The sequence below is a fragment of the Doryrhamphus excisus genome, linkage group LG11, assembly GCF_037039965.1.
Source record: "Doryrhamphus excisus strain RoL-2023G ecotype Guam linkage group LG11, RoL_Dexc_Guam_v1.1, whole genome shotgun sequence".
NCBI classification, from domain to species: domain Eukaryota; kingdom Metazoa; phylum Chordata; class Actinopteri; order Syngnathiformes; family Syngnathidae; genus Doryrhamphus; species Doryrhamphus excisus.
The window spans coordinates 3,059,028-3,086,725 of record NC_136367.1 but is presented as its reverse complement, the minus strand read 5'-3'; the positions used below and the strand labels follow the sequence as shown (position 1 = coordinate 3,086,725).

At 41.2% G+C, this 27,698-nt stretch overlaps 1 protein-coding gene across 2 annotated transcripts; it reads right to left on the bottom strand.

Moving 5' to 3' along the window:
* On the bottom strand, positions 1-27,264 carry flrt2 (fibronectin leucine rich transmembrane protein 2). Of its 2 annotated transcripts, none has more exons than XM_078794504.1 (2): positions 27,175-27,264; positions 1-3,485 (listed from the first exon to the last, which is right to left on the bottom strand). In XM_078794504.1, exon 2 carries the CDS (start codon positions 3,066-3,068, stop codon positions 1,086-1,088), a length of 1,983 nt encoding a protein of 660 aa, XP_078650630.1. In that variant the 5' UTR covers positions 3,069-3,485; positions 27,175-27,264; the 3' UTR covers positions 1-1,085. The 2 variants fall into 2 exon arrangements, with proteins under 2 accessions (XP_078650630.1, XP_057928140.2); XM_058072157.2 differs by lacking the exon at positions 27,175-27,264 and adding an exon at positions 5,291-5,795.
* Between the last annotated feature and the right edge of the window lie 434 nt (positions 27,265-27,698).

Below are 27,698 nucleotides of genomic sequence, written 5' to 3'. Positions count from 1 at the left end.
TTAGGTCGCTAGCTCTCTAGTTTGCGAGATAGCATGTGTCTCAAGACCCTGCAGTTGCGCAATATGTTGTAAATAAAAAGAGTATAAATGTGACTATAGTCGTGTTTTGTCATGTCTACAGGGCTCTAATAATGCTTTGTTCATTTTAATCTGAAAAAAATAATTTGTCTACCCACCAACTATATGTGGTTTCTTAAGTTTTTATTATTTGTCGTTTTATTATTATTATATTTATTTATTACTGATTTTTCTTTATTCTTGATTTGTTTATTTTTTTCATCTTATTTTGTGCAGAAAAATAAAAATAAAAAATTTTGGAATGTTTTATCAGAGCTTTTCTTGTAGAAAATCGGAACCAAAGCACTGAAAAAGTTTGTATATTTTTCTGTTTTTAATAAATGCGTTTTTTTTTGGGTTTTTTTTGAAAACCTGATCCTTGCCCAGACCCTAGCTCCAGTGGCCCCCCAGGTAAATTGAGTTTGAGACCCCTGCTCATAAACAAGCACCGCTATTGTTAACACAAGTAGAAAACACACCACCAGTGTTGCTCTTTTCCATAGTCCTGTCATCAATTCTTTGTATTGTGTTATTTTAATGACTATTTTTGTATGTTTTTTTTTGTTTTTTTTTTTTTTTGCTTCTGTGGTTAGCAAAGAATCCCTGCCCTCTCTCAGAGTGCCCGACATTTTTTCCGAGGCTGACAGCAGAAGCTACACCCAGGTTGCGGTGATTGTACAAATCTGTGTTCATGTACGGTACTGACCATTAAAACAACTTTTCAAAACCCTGCGCTTTATAAAAAAAAAAAAAAAAGCAAAACACTTGAATCTCCTTTCTGTATGAATAAAAAAGATAGCAGAGATTCCCACATTATCCACAGTATAAATTACATCATAGACAGAACTTGGAAATATATATATGTATATATATATATATATATTGTACAGTTATATTTTAAGATAATTTTTTACGCTTTTCTGTTCTGTTCTGTTCGACACAAACAGTGTCGGTGTGTATTGTTTATATTTGTCAAGTGTTTTTTGGAGTTTACAGGGGGGGCGCCACGGTACCGTTTACCGCAGCAATCACGTGTGGCAAAACTCAGTACTGGGCACGTTGCTGCTCTTGCAGTACGCCAAGCTGTTGTTACTGAGGTGACAGTCCCTAAATCCAATCCCCCCATTGGGTGTGTAGATGGGCTGAATACGGAAATCTCCCTTGAGCAGCTGCTCGTTGTTCAGCGCCACGATCTGGAAACTGGTTTCAGTCATCTCCAGAATGGAGTTATCCTTCTTGGTTCCGGCCTCGCAATAGTCGTCTTTTCTGCGACCGCGGTTGTATTTCCACTTAGTCGAAGACGACCGGCTCTTCCTGTGCATGTGCCAGCAAAAGAGACTGAGTAGTGTTACCAAAATGATAAGCACGGCTCCGCCGATGATGCCGGCCATTAACAACGTGGAATTAACGCCCTCCTTTGGAGCTTGCCCCGAACCAGGACTCTTTGTCGGTAAAGCTGACTTGGTCCTGGCCTCAGAGCATATTGTATCCTCTCCGGGCCTGTAGGAGTTATGGGTGTCCAAAACGTGCACACAGATCCGGTACACAGACCGCGGTTCCAGATTAGCGAGGCTGATATGGCGTTGACCGCCGTTCACCGTCCGTTCTTGCATCCCTTCGTTTATTTGGCTTTGACCCCGTTTAACCCAAGTGACTTTGTAGGCTGTGACGGTGAAATAGGAAGCCCATCTCACGTCGATGCTTGTGGAGTTGACTACATGGAAGGAGATCTGAAGTGGGTCCTCGTAAGGAGGCAGGGGTCCGGGTGGATTGTTATAAATCGGGGGTAAAGGTGGAGAAGGTGAGTCTAAATAATCAGGAACGGACGTGGTTACAAGAGTGGAGATAACGGTGGTGACAGGGGTGGTCGTGGGCGGTGGAGGGGGCGTGGAGCGAATAGTAGGCCATGACGGTTGCCCGGCGTCGACCGGGCATTCGATAATATCCAAGGTGAGCTCTCGGACCGCCATTCCGCGCACCCGATCCGGACTCTGACACACAAAACCTCGGGCGTTTATCGAGGAAGGCAACGACTTGAGCCAAACCACCACCCATTTCACCGCACAGTCACAACGCCACGGGTTATTTCGCACCATGAGATGCCGTAAGCTTGACAGGCTATCAAACACACCCTGCGTCAGTGTCTGAAGTTGATTACTGGAAATATCCAACTTCTCCAGCCTGTTTAAATCTGCAAAAGCTGCAACTGGGATCTGGTCGATTTGGTTCTCCTGCAGACTCAGCTTGACCAGTGACTGGCTGGGTAAAAGCGGAGGAGGAAATGTAAGGGAGTTGCGTGCCAGCGCTAGCTCGCGGAGGCTCGACAACTCCTGGAAGGTCCCCGGTGCAATGCCCTCGTCGGTCAGCAGGTTCCCGTCCAGCAGGAGGCGCTGCAGACGTGTCACATTCTGAAAAGCCTCCTCGGCGATGACGGCGATTCTATTCTCATCCAATCGCAACTCTTTCAGGTCCTCCGGGAGCCCGATGGGAACGCTGCTTAAGTGGTTCTTGGTGAGGAAGAGCAGTTTCAGGCTTAGCGCCTCCCTGAAGGCGCCTTCTTCCACCCCGACTGTGGAGATAGAGTTATCATCAAGGTGCAACTCCTCTAATCGAGTCAACTGTGCTAGGGCTGCCCTGGAGATTGTTTGAATATTGTTCTCCTGGAGATGCAATACTCTGGTGTTTTTGGGCAGATTAATAGGAAACTCATCGAGCTGGTTGCCATAGAGATATACCGTCTCCACGGAAGCCAGATTGTGAAGTTCGACAGGAAAGCCAGCATTGTTGATCTGGTTGTTGTGCAGGTAGAGCACAGTGTAGCCCTCCTGTATCCCCAGAGGCACTGATGTCAGGCTGCGTTCATTGCAGTACACAAATAATTTGTCACAACGACACTCTTCCGGGCATGAGGCACCTGGGCTGAATTGCATTTGAAGGCTTAGGATTACAGTCAACCAAAACTGTAAGAATGAAGTCCAATCCTTATTCCAGGATCCAGCCAGAAACTCCATAGTGAAAAAAAAAAACGGTCACTAAATAAAAAATAACTATAAGTGATTGAAACAAATACAAAAACTTGAACAGTAATGTAGAAATCCACCAAATACCAAACTTAAAAAAAAAGTCCACCACAAAGCGTTTGGTGATAAACGATCAGGAAAATGTCGGGAGTAATCCGGAATAAATGCTAGTCCTCGAATGAACAGCAACGGTCTCATTAGCGGCGGACGGTCCTTTGACTGACTCCATCCATGCTGAGACGTCAGACCATAGCAGGACTTTTCACTGGTTGCGCCATGCAGAGCTGAGCCAGGGGCCGTTTGAAGGGGCCACGCCGCTTCGAGGCTCCACTCGCCTGTCCGTCACACACTGCTGCTGTTCCCCGACTGGGGCAGAGTCCAAGGAGGGTGACATTTGGAACCAGAGACCTGTGGGAAAACAAAGAAATGCTAGTATTTTCAGGGTGGCCTGTTTGCAAAAAAAAACTGAAAAAAACGAGGGTGGGCTCTTTTTTCTTTTTTTGCCCCCCGGTCCTTCCTCTCTCTCTCTCTCTCTCTCTCTCTCTCTCTCTCTCTCTCTATTTGACAAACACAGAAGCATACCAACCGTCTCTGCTTCTACCACACTCGTTCTCTCTTATGATGCAGAACAGAAAGGCGCTAGTGACAAATCGCATTGCTTACCGCCAATGTCAACTGATGCACGGACTGATTGGGGGGAAAAAAAAAGTTAAAGCGTCTCTGATAAATATTCACAACAGCGCTAGCATATCCGGTATCACACACATAAAGAGGGCTTTTGTCCCTTTGCACTCTTGTCAAGGCAGGGAATCAACAACGACACACACACACATAAAGGATTTCCAGAGGTAGTGCCTAGCTTAAATCGAAAATGTCAGCATGTGTTCCAACATTAATGAAAATTTAATATTGCTCGGTTTATACATAAACATAAACGCAGCAGGGGAAACAATCTGTTTTTTTTTTTTTTTTGCTTATAGTAAACAGAGGCTCTGTTTTGCCAGCGGCCTAACACGACCTTGATATTATTATTATTAATATTATTATTATGTATAACCTACATTGTACATTCATCAACCTCAAGGGGTGAAGCTGTGAAAAATGGAATTGTGGGTAAAAAAAAAAAAAAGCAAACAAAGCGAGTAACATATGATATATATAAGCTGTTAAACGGAATGGAATTGCAAAATACACCTGCGATAAATGATCAATATATGGGTTGTTTTTCATTATGGGAGGGGGGGTGTGTGTGGGGGGGTTCAGCCAAGTACAAGGTCGTCACATTACATTCGGACCCCTCGTTCATTATTGTAACTTTTATGACGCATCAAACATCCGCTATTCCTGCATATAATTTTTTTTCAAGATTCCAGGTTGTCTTATGTTGCGTTCAGGCGTTTTACTGAAGCCTCCACCCTGAAGCATTGATGGATAACACGCAATTAAGGGAAGTATGAGGTGAATGTTAAGCACAGGAACAGGCCAAGAGTTGCATTATTGTTGCATGCAAGTCTATCGCCTGCGTGGCAGGGAATTTTAACGATATTATAAAGCATGCATGATTAAGTGCAAATGATTATGTGTTCCATTTGACTGCAAAGCCACCGGCTTGCTTTGTTGCATGGGTGGACAAATCATTTGACACACATCTGTGAGCTACTTTTTTTTTTTTTTTTTAATTTAATCAAATAAGCTTTAAGGGAGGGTAAGCAAGCACAGGAGGACAAGGCAGCTGCATGCATATTATTATTACTGCACTCATAAAAAGGGTCCATTTTTAGGGGGTTCTTAGTTAAGATTTAAAAATCTTTTACCACTTTTCAATCCTTTTATTCAATTTTCCGAGGTTGTGAGCACATTTTCTTCACCTCCTGATGAACGCTGTGATACGTAGCCAGGAAAATCGGATTAAAAGTGGATTTGCTGGTAGAAACGCAATTAAAAGTTGAAAATGGTGAAGGTATTTAATGGGGGTGATAAGCAGCGGATCAGGTATACTTCAAAAGGTTGCTCAGTGAGAATGGAATATTTCTAAGAGCATTTAGACGCCTTGAAGTGTAATCTTTTAAAAAAATATATGTCTGGTAGTATTTTTTACTAAACTAAACACAAAAAAACAGCAATTTAATGGTTTGATTTGGAATCAGTCAGTAGGGATGCTTTTTATTTTTTTTTTATTTGACTTAATAAATCATAAATAAATAAATAAATACCTTTGCCGAGTCGTTATCCTTCCCTCTAAGCCGCTACTGCGTTCAACTTTTCGCCCTCCTCACAGTATCCTTCCCTGGGCCCGGCTGGATGATCATGCGTAAAGGTCCGTCTGGTCCCTCTGGTGCCAGGAGCTTCCGATCAACCCTCGTCGCAGCATATTTGCAGCCACCCGCGTCCAATCCTTACTTTTTTTTGCCTTTTTTTACGCAATACCACCGGCGCCACAGAGCGAAGGAAGCGGGTGCAGGGATCCGGTGCGCTCTAGTAGAACCGCGAGGACCCACACTTGGAAGTGTCCGTCGCCGGATTCATCACACGCCATGACCGCTGTCTGCGTGCGCCCGGTGCGCTCTTTTTTTTTTTTTTTAATTGTGGATCAACTTCCCTTTTGGTGTATCTCTAGCACAAGTCTTCCTTGGAGTTGTTTTCTTAGATGCATCCAGTTAATAGTGCGACGTGTGCGCTCCTTGCACCTCTCTCTCTCTCTCTCTCTCTCTCTCTCTCTCTCTCTCTCTCTGAGTCCCTCCCCTCCTCTGAATAAAGAATGCACCCCCCACCCCCCCCAGCATACCCCGTGATGGCTGTGAGCCACAGATCCTCCCTGCTGCCCTCACACTGCAGAAAATAGTCTGTCTCTCAACACACTTTATCCCTACATGCCTACAGATGCAACCTTAACCATGATATGGGCACGCCTTTCAATCCGATTCTCATTAATACTAATAAAAAAGGACACATTTGTGCAAAATTTACTACTCCAAATAATGTTTTCCCAAACTCCACATCAAGACTCACATTATAAATTATGCATTTACTACAATGAATAATGTACTTCAAATACGGAAGTTTTTTGGGGGGAGATACGTTCCAATGAACAGTTGATACACTGAAAGTATTTAATGCATATAAACACTCACCACTATCGAGCCAACGGCTACCATGCTAGCACCTAGCAAGAAAGCCTCAAGTACCGAAAAAGGTTGATGCAGTCCCACAGTGTCCCCACATCATGCCATGTGTCTATTTGCATTTAGACATTACTAAATTAGCTTCAATGCTAACATGCTAACGGCTACCATGCTAGCACCTAGCAAGACAGCCTCAGGTCCCGAAAGATTTTGGGGCAGTCCCATAGTGTCCCCACATCATGCCATGTATCTATTTGCCTTTAGACATGAGTAAATTAGCTTAAATGCTAACATGCTAATGGCTACCATGCTAGCACCTAGCAAGACAGCCTCAGGTCCCGAAAGATTTTGGGGCAGTCCCATAGTGTCCCCACAACATGCCATGTATCTATTTGCCTTTAGACATGAGTAAATTAGCTTAAATGCTAACATGCTAACGGCTACCATGCTAGCACCTAGCAAGACAGCCTCAGGTCCCGAAAGATTTGGGGCAGTCGCATAGTGTCCCCACATCATGCCATGTGTCTATTGCCTTTATATATTAGTAAATTAGCTTCAATGCTAACATGCTAACAGCTACCATGCTAGCACCTAGCAAGACAGCCTCAGGTCCCGAAAGATATGGGGCAGTCCGATAGTGTCCCCACATCATGCCATGTGTCTATTTGCCTTTAGACATTAGTAAATTAGCTTCAATGCTAACATGCTAACAGCTACCATGCTAGCACCTAACAAGCGGGCCTAGCAAATTTAGAAAGTGGCAAGGTCGTCCTATAACCTCCCTGCATCATGCCATGTGTGTATTTCCCTTTAGACATGAGTAAATTAGCTTAAATGCTAACATGCTAACGGCTACCACGCTAGAATTTAGCAAGAGGGCCTCAAGTTTACAAAGTGCCAAGGTTGTCCTATGCATCATGGCATGTGTGTATTTGCCTTCAGACATGAGTAAATTAACTAAAATGCTAACATGCTAACAGTCATCATGCTAGCTCCCAGCAAAAAAGCATCAAGTTTAGAAAGTGGCAAGGTCGTCCTATAACCTCCCTACATCATACTATGTGTGTATTTGCCTTTAGACATGAGTAAAATAGCTTAAATGCTAACATGCTAACGGCTACCATGCTAGATGGACAGATCTACTCAGGTGGACTCCGTTGTTATTAGAAGTCCGAACCATCTCGGTCTGGCCTCTCTGACTTTATCACCAAGGTCTCTAACATTTAATGCCCCGCTGATGCACTCGTTCCTGATCCTATCCATCCTGGTCACTCCCAATGAGAACCTCGGCATCATGAACATCTCTCCTGTGAACATCCCTCTCTCAGACTTTATCTCTGAAGCCTCTAACATGTAATGTCCCTCTGATGTACTCTTTCATGATCCTGTCTATCCTGGTCACTCCCACATCCTCAACTCTGCTGTTTGATGTTTGATGTTCAAGGGTTGGTCTGCTATCAATGGTTGCAACACAGTAACCTACATGCTGCACCATGTGGGCATATAAACAAATATCTATGTGTAATACGCATACCAAAAATCAACCTGATATTCTCGCCGCAAGGCATGCTGGGTAGTTTGTTACTCTTTCTCCCAACATTTTGCTGTGTTTGCCAATTTTTTGCTTGTTTGCAAAATATGTCGATTCGGCTGTCAGAGTAGTAATTAAACAAGTTAACATGGTCGACATTGACAGCTGGACTACCCAGCATGCCTTGCGGGCATTTGGAAGAGTTCTTCTTCTTTCTCTTTCGGCATCCTTCTACCAATATATTCACTCTCTTGTGGACATCCCTCACTCGGACTTTATCTCCGAGGCCTCTAACATGTAATGTCCCTCTGATGTACTCGTTCATGATCCTGTCTATCCTGGTCACTCCCGTGGAGAACCTCAGCATCCTTATCTCTGCTACCTCCAGTTTTGCTTTCTGTTGCATCCAGACCGGAAAGGATAACCGAGTGAAACTATCAAAAGCTAAACTTAAAGTGGAAAATAAACTTTAGCTCAATCGATGCCTCATCTGGTACTTAAGATAAGTAAAAAAATAAAAATAAAAAAATAAAAACATTGATGTTGTTTTTGGTGGGTTACAAACTAAGCAACATGTAATCTTTTAACCGAAAAGTGGTAAAGTCATCTTGCGGACACTTGTGGCTTGTGTGCTCACCATTTATCCATTCATCAAAGTTTAGCGTGTGAGAAATGAACTTGTGCATCTTTTCGACAACATGAAAAAGTTCACAATAAGGTCATGGACATGAAAAATGTCTTTTTTTTACGTAATTCTTTCGTTTCTATGACGTGAATGATGGTAAAGTTTTCTGTGCCTGTGTCATTAAAGATGGCAAATATGTCAGTCTTTTGATGAATTGTTTGTTAAGATTAGTTAAATTATGTATCCAAGTTTTTTTTTCATGCAGAAATGACATAAACGTATATCGAAATTTAACTATTTACCCTGCTTGACTGGCTACTAATGCAACGTGTACCTTAAATTAATACTTCACCAAGCCATGTAAAAAAAAAACAAAAAACTATAGTAACAGATATTCATATATGATTTCCTAAGAGAAACAGGAAAAGACTGATCACCACAGCTGACAAGCTTCACGTCCCCAGCGGGGAAACAAATTCGATAGCTTCTCAGGTTCTGACAGGTTAAAAGCACCCTGTGGATAGCTGGACTACCTGGATCCAAACACTAATGTTTTTAAAAGTCTCATTTGTTTCGTGCTTGATGACACGGCGGCGTTTGTATCTTTCACTTGATACTGTTTTGAAGAAATACTCAAATACTCATTTTCTATTTTCAGAGGTACTTCAGCTTGCTTAAAAAAGGTAGAGGTTCTTTAATTGGGCAAGCGAGACCGAACTTGCAGTGAACTTGTCACACGGTGAACTGAACTAGACGGAACACTGAGTACAATCACGGTGCACATGCAAAAATGACAGCACGGCATGTAACAGATAAGTAAACACATATCGGGAAACTACGACTATGAAAAATAATAAACACAACTACTGTAAGTAGTTTTTTGGGGGAGAGGGGTATTTGATAAAATCAAAGACAGCCAATAGTCAATTAGTCAATAACAACACAACCAAACACTACACTGTCAATCTTAAAAAGCCATTTCTAAAGATTTGGGGACTCCAGCAAACCACAGTGAGAGTCACTATCCGCAAATGGAGAAAACATGAAACAGTGGTGGAGTCCACTTTCCCAGGAGCGGCCGATCAACCAAAATTATCTCAAGACCACAGCGAGGATGAATCCAAGGGGTCACAAAAGACCCCACAAGTACATTCAAAGAACCGCAGACCTCATTTGCCTCAGTTAAGGTCAGTGTTCATGACGCCAAAAGCTGAAAATTCATTCATTCATTCATTTTCTACCACTTTACCTCACGAGGGTCGCAGGGGGTGCTGGAGCCTATCCCAGCTGTCTTCGGGCGAGAGGCGGGGTACACCCTGGACTGATCGCCAGCCAATCACAGGGCACATATAGACAAACAACCATTCACACTCACATTCATACCTATGGACAATTTGGAGTCGCTAATTAACCTAGCATGTTTTTGGAATGCCAGAGGAAACCGGAGTACCCGGAGAAAACCCACGCATGCATGGGGGAGAACATGCTAACTCCACACAAAGATGGCCGAGGGTGGACTCGAACCCTGGTCTCCTAGCTGTGAGGTCTGTGCGCTAACCACTCGAACGCCGTGCAGCCCAAGCTAAAAATTTTGAAGGTTAAATTCTCTCATTTCAGAAAAAATAATCATCATACCAATAGTAAAATATGATGGTTGTAGTGTGATGGTCTTGGGATTTTTTTTTGCTGTTTCATGACTTATTATAGTCCTAAACCTTGGATTCTTGACTGTGACACTTAAGCCACTGTGCACCGACACTGAAAAGGCAGCTTAGCCCGAGCTCCAGAGTTCATACCTATGGACAATTTGGAGTCGCTAATTAACCTAGCATGTTTTTGGAATGTGGGAGGAAACCGGAGTACCCGGAGAAAACCCACGCATGCACGGGGAAAACATGCTAACTCCACACAGAGATGGCCGAGGGTGGAATTGAACCCTGGTCACCTAGCTGTGAGGTCTGTGCGCTAACCACTTATCCGCCGTGCAGCCCGAGCTAAAAATTTTGAAGGTTAAATTCTCTCATTTCAGAAAAAAAATCAGTAAAATATGATGGTGGTAGTGTGATGGTCTTGGGCTTTTTTTTTGCTCTTTCACTACTTATTATAGTCCTAAACCTTGGATTTTTGACTGTGACACTTAAGCCACTGTGCACCGACATTGAAAAGGCAGCTTAGCCCGAGCTCCGGAGTGAGAAAGGCACACAGAAGTCACATGATCCTCACAGGTCAACATGTGCACGCTTCTGATCTTAGCCGTCGGGTTGCCAAACATTATGTCTGCAACAACACCGACTTTCCGTGACCCCCACCCCCCCCCCCTTGGCTCAACGTCGGCAACTCTTCAAAAGTCTACAGACAAATCATGCGTCTCCTTTTCAAATTGCCGCTGTCGTTCCGTCCATTCAGCGCCATTAAGGTCTTCAATCACATGAAGTCTTTGACAGATGATGGTGGTCATTCTCAGTGTTTGTCCATCGTGTTTAATTTCAACTGTCATGTCCACGTAAGCTTCACTCCACATTCAGCTCCTTCATAAAACAAGCTTCCGCTCTCCACATGCATTATTGATCGACTAAATTTAGAGGAAACGGTGTATTTTTATTTTTTTTTGCCTTGATGGACATGTTTTGCAGCAAGGGCGCTGGCGGTCTTTGTTGATGTAGCATTATGGGGTGTCTTCATTTTGGCATGTGAATTACAAAAGAAACGGTTTGATACATTTCACAGTTTTCATGTAATCAAGCACATGAATGAAATTATTCCTGACAATGATTATATTTACATGAACAAATAACCAGACTGTCGACTGTATTTTGAATATGGCCGTATTTCCATAACGGTGTTTATATGACTGGCTAAGAATATCCATTTGTAATCCTTGTTTATAAGATACCAAAACACTGTCAGGCTATGGAGAACGTGCACACTCCGGCCTACTTTACCTTCAGGAAAGATGCTTTCAAGATATTTTACCCCATTACTGCTGTCTATCTATGATAGGATAATATCTTATGATTAAGGTACATATAATAACAATAACAATAACAATAACAATAATAATAATAACGACAATAATAATAATAATAATAATAATAATAATAATAATAACAATAATAATAATAATAATAATAATAATAATAATACAATAATAATAATAATACATTTTATTTGTATAGCGCTTTTCAAAATTATTCTGTGTTTTTCTTTATAATCCTCTCTTTTTGACTCTTTGTATTGAGTTGTGGACTCCTATAGAGCAGCTACATACAATAACCAGCACAGAAAACTTTATAGATCTTCCAGAATCTGCACCTATTCCAGCTGGATTTGTTATTCCCGACAAAAAAAAATGTGTTTTAATAGTTTCCAAAGTGTTTACTGTCTCCAAATTCGCATAACAAAAAACATCCAAAAAAATTTTCATAGTATAGGGAAGTAAATCTGTTTAGCATGTAAGCGCATTTAGGTCAACAATACTATCTGCCCCAGTTAGCTGGACGGGACACAAAAATATAAACAAAAAACAAACAAAAAATACCCCAAACAAAACAAAGTGTTTCCTAACTACAAACCAACCCCACTTCCTAATATAGTGGGTATTATAGTTGATAATACACAAATAAAGAAAGCTAATTGAGAGCTAATTGAAAGATATTTAGGATTTCCAACCTCACGTGCCACTCATTGTCGCACACACTTTGTCAGAGGCAATGTTATTATTATTTTTTATGTTATTGTTTTTCTGGTCTATGGTATAGAATATGACCTTAAAGACCTTAAAATACTTTAATTGGGTTTTCCAGAGTATTGATGACCATGTTAAAGCAGCCATTAAAAACCAAGATTGAGTTAGTTTTAAGTGAGAGACCCAAATGTCAAACACTACAAGGATTTTTCCTCCTCAGTCAATATCCTCTGTGGAATTTGTGTGTGGAAATTCCCTTTCTCTGCCGCCGCCTGGAGACCTTTAACATGTTTTGGTGTGGCATATTTACTCTGCACGCTTCTGAACCTTGATGGAACTGCAGATATACAAGACCCCTAAACACATGAAAGTCAATGTCCATCTGCTCCTTTTTCCAGGACACAATCAGCATTAAAAACAAGGGCAGAGAAAGGAAGAAAAAGTCTGCAGAGATATTCCGATATGTTTATCCATTGGTTAAATTCCCTCCCCTGGAGACATCATTAGCTTATCACGTTTCTCCCTGTATTTACATCTGGACACTGCGAAGCACTTCAAAAGGTGCCGACCACATTAGTGTTACAAAAAAAAAAAAACTTTTACAGAACAAACTGTGGGAAATCATGACGTGATTGCACCCTGCAGAAGAAAATATGCTGATTATGTTGAGAGTGGATGATCAATGTGGTTATTAATTTCTTAGGTGATGTAATTATGTTTACTCCCATCAATTGTCAGTCTATATGCATGTAATGTCACAGCATGTTTACCAGAAGACAAGACACAAAATTTTACTCCCGGAGGACAATGGAGCTTCCATTCCTTTGCCAAAAACATGTTTTTTCAAAAAGCAAAAACAAATTGAGGATGACAGCTAAAAATGCAGTACAATCAAATGCACAAAACTAGTGGAAAAAATGTGTGAAAATGTGTAATTAGATTGAAATAGATTAAATTAGATTAATTAAATTAAAATAAATTAGATTAGATTAAATTAGATTAAATTAGATTAAAATAGATTAAATTAAATTAGATTAACATGGATTAGATAAAATTACATTAATTTAGATTAACTTAGATTAGATTAAATTAGATTAAATTAGATTAGATTAAGTTAAAATAAATTAGATTAGATTAAATTAGATTAAAATAGATTAAATTAGATTAGATTATATTAAATTAGATTAGATTAAATTAGATTAACATGGATTAGATTAAATTACATTAACTCAGATTAACTTAGATTAAGTTAGATTAGATTAAATTAGATTAGATTAAATTAGATTAGATTAAATTAGATTAAATTAGATAAATTTAGATTAGATTAACTTAGATTAAATTGAAATAGTTTGAAATAGATTAAATTAGATTAGATAAAATTAGATCAGATTAACTTGGATTAATTTAGATTAAATTGGTGTTTTGTTTTGTTTTTTTCAATTGCATTTACTTTGTCTGTCCTTAAGAAAATTCACTCATCACTCGCCGGCTGTCTTATATGAAAACTAAATATAGCTCAGGTACCTTGCGGGCTTCCAATGTGCCACGACCATCTAACTGCATATCTGCGATATTGGATATGGACCTCGTCAAAATCTGGGTCATTGCAAGCAATGGCTGACGGTGAGATATTGAGTTCTCGGTAAAGTCCAGACAGAATTCTGCCCCTGTGTTGAAGCCAGCCTGTAAAAACACTTGACAACAAGCAAGCCCCTGTAAGTCAGTAGCGGGAGGAAAGGGGGGGGGGTAGGAAACACACCGAGGAGGGGGGATTGTTGGTGTAGTTTTGAAGGAAAGGCGATGGAGGAGGAGAAGGAGGAGGGGGGTTGAAATCGCTCAAAAGAGGACAGGAAGAGAGGATTGTGGATTACTGCCACTTTTGACACGAGGCTCTGATGTCATCCCGGTCTTCCCAAGATTTAATACCTCAGTCGGCTGCTTAGCAACACATCCTGTAATTGTCAGGCAACACGGTCGACATTTTGTGCTGACTTTTGAGTCTCTCCGCTCTGAGAAATAATACACCTGAAAAGATCCACCTACAGCGTATATCACACTTTGCTAAGCAAAGTGACACATCAGGGATCCCGTTTTTTGCGATTGCATTTGTAATTCCAGGTAGTCTGCAACGACACCTCATGTATTGGTAATGGTAATGGTTTAATTTCATTTGAACATGCATCAGATTACAATTGAATGCATCACATAATCAGTTCACAGTTCCACATGTCCAAAAGGAGTAGGAAGAAGCAAAGCTTATTAAATCCTACCCCTCCATCTGGTACTTTTACAATCAGTAACTGTTACATTTGTTCACTTCCTGCTTTCCATAATATAATTTAAGGTTTTAAAAAAAACGTAAACATAAAACATAAAAAAACTTAAACTATATTGAGTTTTTTTTAATTAAAATTTTTTTTTTTAATTTTATTTTTGTCATGTACCGAAGTACGAGGTCATATGACCATATATCATGGTAACTGTCAATGAAATGATATAGTATATATAGCACATCATCAATACAATCAGTAACTGTTACATTTGTTCACTTCCTGCTTTCCTAATTTTAATTTTAGTTTATTTTTGATCCAAACTAAATTTCAAGACCGGACGGACGAAAAACTGGCAATACGGAATTATTCCAACAAGTGAAAGAAAAACTTGAGGAAGTCGGTATCATGTGATGTTGATGTTTACGTTTTACTGGGCATGCCCTATTGACTATTTTGGTTGGTTATAGCGGCGCATGTAGACAAGAGATTGGAATATTCCTTTTCATGGATATCATTGTTTTCGGAAAAGTCATTCGGAAAGGAAAATTCCTCATGTAATGCTAGTGACCAGTTTGGAATCTCACAGCAAAAAATCTGAAAGTCCAAAAAATTAGATCGAATAGACTTTTACCGCTAATTGCTGCTAATTTATAAATAAATACAAAAAATATTTAATTTGAATAATGTGCTGTGTAACTTGTAATAAATCAGGTGATGCGCACACAGTAAGAGAATCAGGAGGAGAATGGCGTGGCAGCGGGATCAGATGTCAGAGATGGCTGTTCGATTCCTGTTTCCAGCATTGAGTTGAGACTGCTCTTGACAGGTTTCACAGTGGGAGATCTGTTTGCTCCTGCATGGTTCTTTTTAAACTTCTTTTCCAATAGCAGTCAAGGAGAGTGCTGTTCAGAAACTAAACTAAAAATAATGAATAACAACCATCGCCATGATCTTTTCCTGATGCATCTTTTCCTTTTGCGGTCAAATAGTATGGTGCCCATCATTGGTGTTACTACTATTATTATTATTATTATTATAGAGGGACCGCTATTGAGCATAATATATTTTAATCACCACATGTTGCATGTCGTAATTTTGGTACACAAAACACCTGAATTCCTAAGAAGTCTTGGACGAAAGGAACTAAAATGTGCTCAATTTCCTTCCTTCTTCATTTTATACCGCTTATCCTCACGAGGGTCGCGGGGGTTGCTGGAGCCTATCCCAGCTATCTTCGGGCGAGAGGCGGAGTACACCCTGGACTGGTGGCCAGCCAATCACAGGGCACATATAGACAAACAACCATTCACACTCACATTCATACCTATGGACAATTTGGAGTCGCTAATTAACCTAGCATGTTTTTGGAATGTGGGAGGAAACCGGAGTACCCGGAGAAATCCCACGCATGCTCGGGGAGAACACGCAATTCCACGAGGGTGGAATTGAACCTGGATCTTTGTGGAATAAGAAAAAAAAATTATTTCAAGGAAAAAATGTGCATCATAACAGGCCTGCAAAGTGATGTCTTGTCAAATGCACCGTACATTATGAGACAAGTTTATACCGAGTACATACAGTATTTCCGTGAAGTGAGACTCCTCATTTATAAATGTGGATATTTTCATGGTGAGAGCATAGAAAACCTGGTTATGACCTTCTAAATATGGCTTTTAACACTATTAGAGCCCTCTAGACATGAAATAACACCCCTATAGTCAACTTAACATTTATATTACCTAATATAATTTTTTTACCGCTCATCCTCATAAGGGGGTGCTGGAGCCTATCCCAGCTGTCTTCGGGCGAGAGGCGGGGTACACCCTGGATTGGTGGCCAGCCAATCACAGAGCACATATAGACAAACAACCATTCACACTCACATTCATACCTATGGACAATTTGGAGTCGCCAATTAACATGTTTTTGGAATGTGGGAGGAAACCCATGCATGCACGAGGAGAATCAAACACAGGTCTCCTAGCTGTGATGTCTGCGCAATAACCACTCATCCGCCGTGCAGCCCTGCTCAATTTCCGATGCTAAAAAAAAAGATTTATTAGCCTAATTTGAGTCCAAGTGACGACATTATCAAAACAACCCTTGTCAGACAAGCAATACGATTTGTGGACACTCTCTGGAAATAAAAAAAAATCCCTAAAGGACCTAAAAAAAAAAAAAATCCCATTCTTTTGCATGAAATTATGATTAATATCCTAGTATTTTTCAGGCTTTGGTCGTTAGCTATACTTAGCTGCTGATCTATGACAAAAAAAAAAAAAAAAGAAACACAAAGCAGAAAAATGGGGAATGCTTCATCCGCGCTTGTTCACCATATTTGGTGAAAGTACCGATGACACACCCGACGGACTGCAACTTACAATAGACAATCTAGCAGAGGAGGAAAAATAGACAGATGCCAGGAAGGAGCGGGGTCTTGGGGTCACGAGAAAAGATGGGCCTGATCCCACCTCCTATCCCTGTTGCTTTTCTTTTGTTTGAAGTCACATCTGGGCTAAATTTCCTTTCCTGACTCGTGCAAAGAGGAAGTCTTCTGGGTGGGTGGAAGGGCGGCTTCTGCCTTCTAGGCTTAACTGTAAAAAAGAAACTGTAATCTTTGAGTCAATCCACTCACACTGAATAAATGCAATATCCAGACCGATATTGACTATTTACAGTATAAATATTGTAATTGTCTGGACAGGTCATGACAAAAATTTTATTTAAAAAAACAAAAAATGCTGATAAGCCTAATTAGAAAAATCAGATAAGGTTTGTTTTTAATGCTACAGTGGGTCATAATTACCAACACGGCTCTGAAGAATCAAACATAACTGAATACAACTATTTATTATTTACCAGAACCAGTCAAGACATCTGCATTGTTTTCTTCATAAATGCAAATAAGTTACATTTTGCATTGTTGGATCTTAAGGATCTTCCAAGTAGGGCTTAACAATGAAAGCATGAAATTTTGATGTTCATCAGCGTCAAAATTTCCGACCACTGCCTTTAACGGCCAGTAAGGATAATTCATAATGCCGCCTACAGAGAACATACTAACTCCTTATTTCTAAAATCACAAATACTTAAAACTTGCTGATATAACAGCTAAAATAATACATAAGGCTAAAAATAACCAATTAGCTAAAAATGTCATCCAATACTTCTCTACAAGAGAGGAGAAATATGATCTCAGGGAAGAACTACATTTGAAACACTTATATGCTAGGACTACGTTATGCTAGCCATAGCATTTCAGTATGTGGAATCAAACTATGGAATGGATTGAGTAAGGAAATCAAACAATGCACAACGATGAGCCAATTCAAGAAACAATACAAGCAGTTGATGTTTGCTAAATACAAGGATGAAGAGTCTTGAACCAATCATGACGTGCTAAAATAAAATAAAAATAAAAAAAAATTATTAGGAAAGCAGGAAGTGAACAAATGTAACAGTTACTGATTGTCATGATGCAACCATATATATCACTATATTGACAGTTACTACGGTACCCATTATGTCATTGTATGGTCATATCACCTCCTACTTCAGTACATGACAAAAATAAAATTAAATACATTTTTTAAATATATATATATATATATATATATATATATTAGGAAAGCAGGAAGTGAACAAATGTAACAGTTACTGATTGTAAAAGTACCAGATGGAGGGGTAGGATTTAATAAGCTTTGCTTCTCCCTACTCCTTTTGGACATGTGGAACTGTGAACTGATTATGTGATGCATTCAATTGTAATCTGATGCACGTTCAAATGAAATAAAACCATTACCATTAAATCAATTCCTCAGAACTCGTTAGAAGTCTGGTCATGTGACTATCTCACCTTTAAATCCGTGTGAACCCTCCGACTGTTCTTCGAACTTCAATCTGTGTTTGTCATCAGCTTCCCCCATCGAACTAATTAACCGAGTCCCGGAAACGTCAAACACCTCAGCCCCTTGAACTTGTTCTCTTCTGACACCTTCCTGTTGATTTATTATCGTTTTCAAATTAGAGTGGAAAACTGCTCACTGCAGTTTACACTCACATGACCTGAGACGGTTATTAATTGCTCTATTTTATTCATAGATAATTACGATATGGTGCATATAATATGATTTAATTGAAAATTCTGCATAAATAAACAATGGTTAGTCATTATTATTATTATTTCGCAGACTTAGTTCAATTCATTAATTTCTATTTAGACAACAATGTGTCGGGAAGAGACATTAACAGCAGCAACGATTTGGTTCAACGCATATGTTGCAGAGCTGTATTACCTGTCTGCGTCCCCCAGATTGAAAAATCCCCTGTTGCAAGATGAGACAGGAAGTCGGATAAATCCAGATTACATCAGCAACCAGGTGAAAGCGCTTCCCAACAGACAGCGACAAATACAATTATTCTTTCAGACACGGCTAAGCTGCGGCGTTTAATCCTATTCTATCCTGATGGCACTACTTGTCTTTTCTTACGGGGGTGTCATCATTCAAACGTCTGATCTCACGGATTTGGTTTCTTTCCTGTCGTTAATTCGTCATCATCATCACCGTTTCTTTTGTTATTTCTTCCCGTCACAATCAGCCCCGCAGCATTAGCCTTGGCAAGTTATGTTGTAACTTTATGCTTTGCGGTATTACATCTTGGCGAGCTAATATTTGGAATCACGCTCATAAGTCGAAATCGAACCCTCCAAGAAACGGAATGCCCCGCAGACATACAGATGCTGGATTTTCGGGTTTTTCGTTTTTTTGTTTACTATGTTGTGGAAAAAAAAAATGGGATTTAGCAAAAATAGCATTTTTGACCCATATGGTTTTGCTGAGGCAGTTCGCCCCCTTGCAACAATCTGTGGTTCCATCTGGTCACTGTGGTTACTTTGTGTCCCCCCCCTTCTTTTGCTTTCACTTACTACCACAGCACGTCGCCCCAGTTTGGAAATAGTCTGACAAAACATCCTAAGGGGGGGTCTCTGAGTGGGACGCCTGCGAGAGAATTAGCGCTCCTCTCAGGGTGCCTCTGATAAAACCCGAGTGTCTTATTGGGCCGGTTTCACCGTCTCCAGAGGAAAACAGTCCAAGAGGAAGAGAAGGGGAGAGTGACAAGTTAAAAGCGAATCGATTCAAAAGGCATCGCCTTTCAATGCTCATCCCAGAGGAGAGCAGAGGATCGCTCTTTCTCTCTCGATCAGGTGGCACGAGGCCCGAACTTGGCGCCTGCAACCCTGTCCGGATTAATTGAAAGGCGCTGTTGTAAATGAATCACATATGGCCATTACCTCCCCGCTAGAGTGCAGTGGTGACTCTGGTAAAGGCTATTTTTTACAATTTTACATTTTAGAATTAATACGTACAAATAATAATTATTGCAATGTAGACAGAAATCCGGACTTCATCATCTTCTTACGTATGTACTGTATGCTGCACTACTTGTTAGATTTTGTTGGGAAAACTGATGAAAACCGTATGAAAACTGATGCAATTTTCCCTGATCCTATCCATCCTGGTCACTCCCAATGAGAACCTCAGCATCCTCATCTCTGCTACCTCCAGTTCTGCTTCCTGTCGTTTGTTTCTCTTCTGGCTTTTCCCTTCAGGGGTCACCACAACAAATCAATCGCATCCATCCAATCCTGTCTTCTGCATCTGTACTGAGTGAGAACCAAACGACCCTCATGTCCTCCTTCACTACACCCATAAACCTTGACAGCTCTACGATCTCTCCTCTGGACATGTCCGAACCATCTCAGTCTGGTCTCTCTGACTTTATCTCCAAGGCCTCTAACATGTAATGTCCCTCTGATGAACTCGTTCCTGATCCTATCCATCCTGGTCACTCCCAATGAGAACCTCAGCATCCTCATCTCTGCTACCACCAGTTCTGATTCCTGTCGTTTCTTTCTCTTTGGGCTTTTCCCTTCAGGGGTCGCCACAGCAAATCAATCGCATCCATCCAATCCTGTCTTCTGCATCTGTACTTTGTGAGAACCAAAGTACCCTCATATCCTCCTTCACGACACCCATAAACCTCTTCTACCTGGCAGCTCTTCTATCTCTCCTCTGGACATGTCCGAACCATCTCAGTCTGGCCTCTCTGACATGTAATGTCCCTCTGATGAACTCGTTCCTGATCCTATCTATCCTGGTCACTCCCAATGAGAACCTCAGCATCCTCATCTCTGCTACCTCCAGTTCTGATTCCTGTCGTTTCTTTCTCTTCGGGCTTTTCCCTTCAGGGGTCACCACAACAAATCAATCGCATCCATCCAATCCTGTCTTCTGCATCTGTACTGAGTGAGAACCAAACGACCCTCATGTCCTCCTTCACTACACCCATAAACCTTGACAGCTCTACGATCTCTCCTCTGGACATGTCCGAACCATCTCAGTCTGGTCTCTCTGACTTTATCTCCAAGGCCTCTAACATGTAATGTCCCTCTGATGAACTCGTTCCTGATCCTATCTATCCTGGTCACTCCCAATGAGAACCTCAGCATCCTCATCTCTGCTACCTCCAGTTCTGATTCCTGTCGTTTCTTTCTCTTCGGGCATTTCCCTTCAGGGGTCGCCACAGCAAATCAATCGCTTCCATCCAATCCTGTCTTCTGCATCTGTACTGAGTGAGAACCAAACTACCCTCATGTCCTCCTTCACTATATCCATAAACCTTGACAGCTCTACGATCTCTCCTCTGGACATGTCCGAACCATCTGAGTCTGGTCTCTATGACTTTATCTCCAAGGCCTCTAACATGTAATGTCCCTCTGATGAACTTGTTCCTGATCCTATCCATCCTGGTCACTCCCAATGAGAACCTCAGCATCCTCATCTCTGCTACCTCCAGTTCTGCTTCCTGACCAAACTCTAGACCAGGCCTTTCCGATTCTACCCTAGAAAAATACTGAAAATTCATACATCATACACCCTTGTACCGCAGGGTTGCACTCCATAGTTTGGGGACCTCTGCATTAGTTAGCATTAGCATGAGTTAGAGTTCATGCATTTTCAAAATAAAAGCATCAATGGACATTTCTTTCCATAATAATGGCTTTTTTTTCCATCTCAGCATCATATGACTTGACTCATCTCTATAGCTCATACTGCCCTAGTTCTACCACAGAAAAAAAAAGTATAAAAAGGTAACCACGACTGCAGATCTTTGACTCCACTGTAAAATTCATGACTTTCTCTTTTAGTTTTTCATTTTTCTTCTCCTGCTGTCTTTGCTTTAAACTTGGCACAAATCAGATTAATTGCGCTGTCTTACAAAAAGGTAGGAACAAGACGGTGCACCTGTCTGATACCACGTCGTATTAAGATGAATGCGTCATCGCTTTGGTCTTTATCAGCGCTATATAAAGGCCCAGCGCCCGGAATAACAGCACTAAAACAATGGCCGAAGGCAATTGGCCGCAAACTGCAGCTTTGACACGAATGCCCTCAAAGGGTGTAATATAATAATATGAAAAAATGAGAAATGTTGACCGAAGTGACATCCTGAATTTCCTGCCAGGCGGTGGCTGGATGGGGTTGTCATGTCAACAAAGCATGACAAAGAAGCGCAGGAGAACCCCCCCCCCCCCTTAGTAAATATTGACATCAGTTGCTTTGTAATCCAGAAATACCTTACAGTGCCTTTGGAGGGTATGGTGACATCAAGGTTTATTATTAGAATGGTGAGCTATGGAAAAATGACATTTAAGAGGCAAATACTGGATATGTTCTTACATACAAACAATTATACTCAATTATTCTCCTGTACCAGAGAGTATTTAAAAAAGAAGTTTTTGGTCTTTCTTATGGAGTACCATTACCAACTATTGGCCTGGCAATTGGTTCTGCTAGACCGTTTCTGCTAGAGTCTTCTGATAAACGAGGCTACGTTCACACTACAAAGTATGATGCCCAGTTGGGATGTTGGGAAGTGGTTTCCAAAAATAAACATGGCCCCCAGTCCTCCATTTTCAGGGGTTTTGGTCTTTCTTATGAAGTACTATTACCAACTATTGGCCTGGCAATTGGTTCCGATAAACGAGGCTACGTTCACACTACAGGGTATGATGGCCAGTTGGGATGTTTTTGTTAAAATGTCGGAAATTCGATATGTATCGTGAATACTATGTGTTTGAGAAGTGGTTTCCAAAAATAAACATGGCCCCCAGTCCTCCATTTTCAGGGTTTTTGGTTTTTCTTATGGAGTACCATTACCAACTATTGGCCTGGCAATTGGTTCTGCTAGACTGTTAGAGTCTTCCGATAAACGAGGCTACGTTCACACTACAAAGTATGATGCTCAGTTGGGATGTTTTTGTTAAATTGTCGGAAATTCGATATGTATCGTGAATACTATGCGTTCGAGAAGTGGTTTCCAAAAATAAACATGGCCCCCAGTCCTCCATTTTCAGGGTTTTTGGTTTTTCTTATGGAGTACCATTACCAACTATTGGCCTGGCAATTGGTTCCGATAAACTAGGCTACGTTCACACTACAGGGTATGATGGCCAGTTGGGATGTTTATGTTAAAATGTCGGAAATTCGATATGTATCGTGAATACTATGTGTTCGAGAAGTGGTTTCCAAAAATAAACATGGCCCCCCAGTCCTCCATTTTTCCTCCAGGTCCTCCAGGTTTTTGGTCTTTCTTATAGAGTACCATTACCAACTATTGGCCTGGCAATTGGTTTTGCTCGACAGTTAGAGTCTTCCGATAAACGAGGCTACGCTGCTTTTGAGAAGTGGTTTCTAAAAATAAACATTGCCCCAGTTCTCCATTTTCAGGGAATTTGTGCAGCCAGACTCAACATTGTGATACAATTATTTTGCGTAGGAGATTAAGAAGGGGTATTTGATGTGCCGATGAACGTATGAAAAAGGGGTCAAAACCTGGCTGGGTGGAACATTGATGTACATTTTTGGACAACATTTTAGTCTCCATCTATGAGAACCTGAACCCAAAGCGGCAAAACACACATTTTGATGACTTATAGGTCGGATATAGGCGACCAGAGCGTTTCGACTGCGGTTCTTGAAGATCTTGAACAGAAAAGCCACAATGTGTCGGTGATGTCATGGCATTCCCAGATAATAACAGTACTAACAAGGCCTTCCATTGGATTGCTCAGATGCAGCGGTATCCAGTCCATCGCATAGATCGGGATCTATTGTCCGAGCACTTGATTGGTGTGATGCTCAAATTGGAGATGCAACGTCTTTGGCGGTTTACGACATAGCGCCAGTTTCATTTGTAAGACCCTAGACCTTTCTTTGTTTAAACCGCTTTTTTTGGATTTGTCACTTTCCATTCACTTAAGAGTTACCTAAAAGCTTTTAAAGAGCGGTAATGTTGGAACACACACTTTGGTGGCGACTGCTCTGATCTACATCAGAGACATCTGGAAACACACTAGTCCTCACCATCTCTCATGCTCTTTAAATACGGCTTCTCGAATTACCATATAATGTCCGATGCTAAGGGGATGGAAGTTAGTAAATCAGTTCAGTCAGACAGGGCTATATACAGTATGATGATACTTTCCGTCTTGACGCAGTCAACTAAAACCTTGTCTAATATTGCGGTTTTGTCATCCTGAATGCCCTCACGTGCAAACAGATGTCGGGTACCCGTGCATTACGATTAAAAAGTGCAGTGATGTTTCTGATTAAATGCAATCATGAGGTATGTAGTTCTGACACCGAACAACATTTGTCATTGCAAAGTCACTTGTTTTTGACACAACCTTGGCTTCGAGCAAAGAATGATAGCACGGGCCAGTTCTGCTGCTTTAATCCAGAGTGATATGTGATGGTTAAACAAATAGACGGCAGGCAGAACATTACCAACTATTGTCCTGGCAATTGGTTCAGCTAGACAGTTAGAGTCTTCCGATAAACGAGGCTACGTTCACAGTACAAGGTATGATGCCCAGTTGGGATGTTTTTGTTAAAATGTCGGAAATTCGATATGTATCGTGAATACTATGCGTTCGAAAAGTGGTTTCCAAAAATAAACATGGCCCCCAGTCCTCCTTTTTCAGGGTTTTTGGCCTTTCTTATGCAGTACCATTACCAACTATTGGCCTGGCAATTGGTTCTGCTAGACAGTTAGAGTCTTCCGATAAACAAGGCTACGTTCACAGTACAGGGTATGATGCCCGGTTGGGATGTTTTTGTTAAAATGTCGGAAATTCGATATGTATCGTGAATACTATGCGTTCGAAAAGTGGTTTCCAAAAGTAAACATGGTCCCCAGTCCTCCATTTTTAGGGTTTTTGGTCTTTCTTATGGAGTACCATTACCAACTATTGGCCTGGCAATTGGTTCTGCTAGACAGTTAGAGTCTTCCGATAAACGAGGCTACGTTCACAGTACAGGGTATGATGCCCGGTTGGGATGTTTTTGTTAATATGTCGGAAATTCGATATGTATCATGAATACTATGCGTTCGAAAAGTGGTTTCCAAAAGTAAACATAGCCCCCAGTCCTCCATTTTTAGGGTTTTTGGTGTTTCTTATGGAATACCATTACCAACTATTGGCCTGGCAATTGGTTCTGCTTGACAGTCTTCCGATAAACGAGGCTACGTTCACACTACAGGGTATGATGCCCAGTTGGGATGTTTTTGTTAAATTGTCGGAAATTCGATATGTATCGTGAATACTATGCGTTCGAGAAGTGGTTTCCAAAAATAAATATGGCCCCCAGTCCTCCTTTTTCAGGGTTTTTGGCCTTTCTTATGCAGTACCATGACCAACTATTGGCCTGGCAATTGGTTCTGCTAGACAGTTAGAATCTTCCGATAAACGAGGCTACGTTCACACTACAGGGTATGATGCCCGGTTGGGATGTTTTTGTTAAAATGTCGGAAATTCGATATGTATCATGAATACTATGCGTTCGAGAAGTGGTTTCCGAAAATAAACATGGCCCCCAGTCCTCCATTTTTAGGGTTATTGGTCTTTCTTATGGTCAGTTACAGACAGTTAGAGTCTTCCGATAAATGAGGCTACGTTCACACTACAGGGTATGATGCCCGGTTGGGATGTTTTTGTTAAATTGTCGGAAATTTGATATGTATCATGAATACTATGCGTTCGAGAAGTGGTTTCCACAAATAAACATGGTCCCCAGTCCTCCTTTTTCAGGGTTTTTGGTCTTTCTTATGGAGTACCATTACCAACTATTGGCCTGGCAATTGGTTCTGCTAGACCGTTAGAGTCTTCCGATAAACGAGGCTACGTTCACAGTACAGGGTATGATGCCCGGTTGGGATGTTTTTGTAAAAATGTCGGAAATTCGTGAATACTATGCGTTTGAGTGGTTTCCGAAAGTAAACATGGCCCCCAGTACTCCATTTTGGTATGTAGGTATGTAGTTCTGACACCGAACAACATTTGTCATTGCAAGTCACTTGTTTTTGACACAACCTGGGGTTCGAGCAAAGAATGATAGCACGGGCCAGTTCCGCTGCTTTAATCCAGAGTGATATGTGATGGTTAAACAAATAGACCTCAGGCAGAACATTGCCTGCGGTGCAACAGACGGACGGGTATGTATATATGTACGTATATATCTCGTCCTTTGAGATCTGCATTTTTCAACACACCGCTTTGTTCTTCCCCCCGACCTTCATCCAGACACTTTTATTTGACAGCAAGGTGTGCCCTGCAACAGCCCATTGGAGATGATGGCCCTGTGCAGCCGCCAGGGATGGTGATTACGACTGTCGTAAACCAGCCCTGGCTCCATCTCCCTGGTGTATAACAGTAGGAAAACAATCGCCGTGCAAACGTATGCACGAAGAATGGCAAAAATTCCCTCATCCGGTTATTCAAAAACTCTTATGGGTAACCCGGAGCCAGCAGGTATTTCTCATGACTATCTGCTTTCCCTTGGGGTATCTGGTATCTTTAGGGGGAGTCTTGAAATGCCTCAGAGAGGTAGTCGGAATGTGTGGACTGCACATGGAAGCATTTTAGACGCCTTGCAAGCAGGCGGCCGGCCACTAGAGAGATGTAAGATGAAACATTGCTCAATGTCCTCTTCAATGTATCTCTTGGAAGGAGAGCGTTAACACATGTTCCATTCTCGGGACTATCTCGCCATTCATGTGTGTGTGTGTGTGTGTGTGTGTGTGTGTGTTTGAAGCTGTAGAATAGTAAGTGCCGTGTCATAGCAAGGGGTTGTGTAGAAATACGCCCCTGAGACTTTTAACACTGGCCGGCATCCAGCTCTGCTGATACGTTAACAAGAAGAACTTGTTCTTATCAATGGGGCGCTTTATTCCTGCTGTACACACACACACACACACACACACACACACATCGAAACATCAACAGACAAAGCAGTGACGGTCACACAGAAATCCATCATTCCGATAAAGTCACAGACAAACACGTCTACACGTAATTGACTTACACCGAGGAAAATGCAAACATTAACCGGCAGATGAGCATACAGTAGATAAAACATATAAACACAGAGTTTACAGAAATACCGACATCCTTAAATACACCAATCAGGTCTGGGACTGTAGTTTGCATAGTTTCTAGTAACCTCAAATGGTCACAATGACGCACCCTGTGGAGCCGATAACGTAACAAGTTTGTGTCGCCTAGCCCCAAAATGCAATTTATACAAATATTCTAGTTTCTAGCCTCTGGTAATGCAAAAGTGAGTCAGCAACATTCTGATACGATGATGCTGATAACACATCCACTGCCATGTAAACAACATTTTTAAGCTACCTCAAATGGTGGTAGGTCTGAATCCGAAGCAAGCAAGAACAGGATGACAAAACGTATATGACACAGAATTGTTTTAAATTACCAAAAACAAAAAGAAAACTCACTGGTTTGGACATCATGTTTAGTAGATGTCTTCTAGTTGTTCCCTGCCATCCAGTCTGGTCCTCTGCTTTTCTTTTCTTTCTTGTATTATAACATTTTCATGGTGCCTGGGGCCTGAAACACAATTGAATTTAAGAAATAACTCACGAGAAAACAAGTGTTGTCTCGCTACCACATCGTGTCTTTGGGAACAATGGTCTTCATTGAAAGTAAAACTAACCATAAAAGTTCATTAAACCATTAAATGTTCATTATGCACTTCCCTTTGTCATTTGTACGCATTTAGTATTGTTTTAAGGGGGAGTGCTGGAGCCTATCCCAGCTATCTTCGGCCGAGAGGCAGAGTAAACCTTGGACTGGTCGCCAACCTATCACAGGGCACATATAGACAAACAACCATTCACACTCACATTCATACCTATGGACAATTTGGAGTCGCCAATTAACCTAGCATGTTTTTGGAATGTGGGAGGAAACCGGAGTATCCGAAGAAACCCCATGCATGCACGGGGAGATGGCCGAGGGT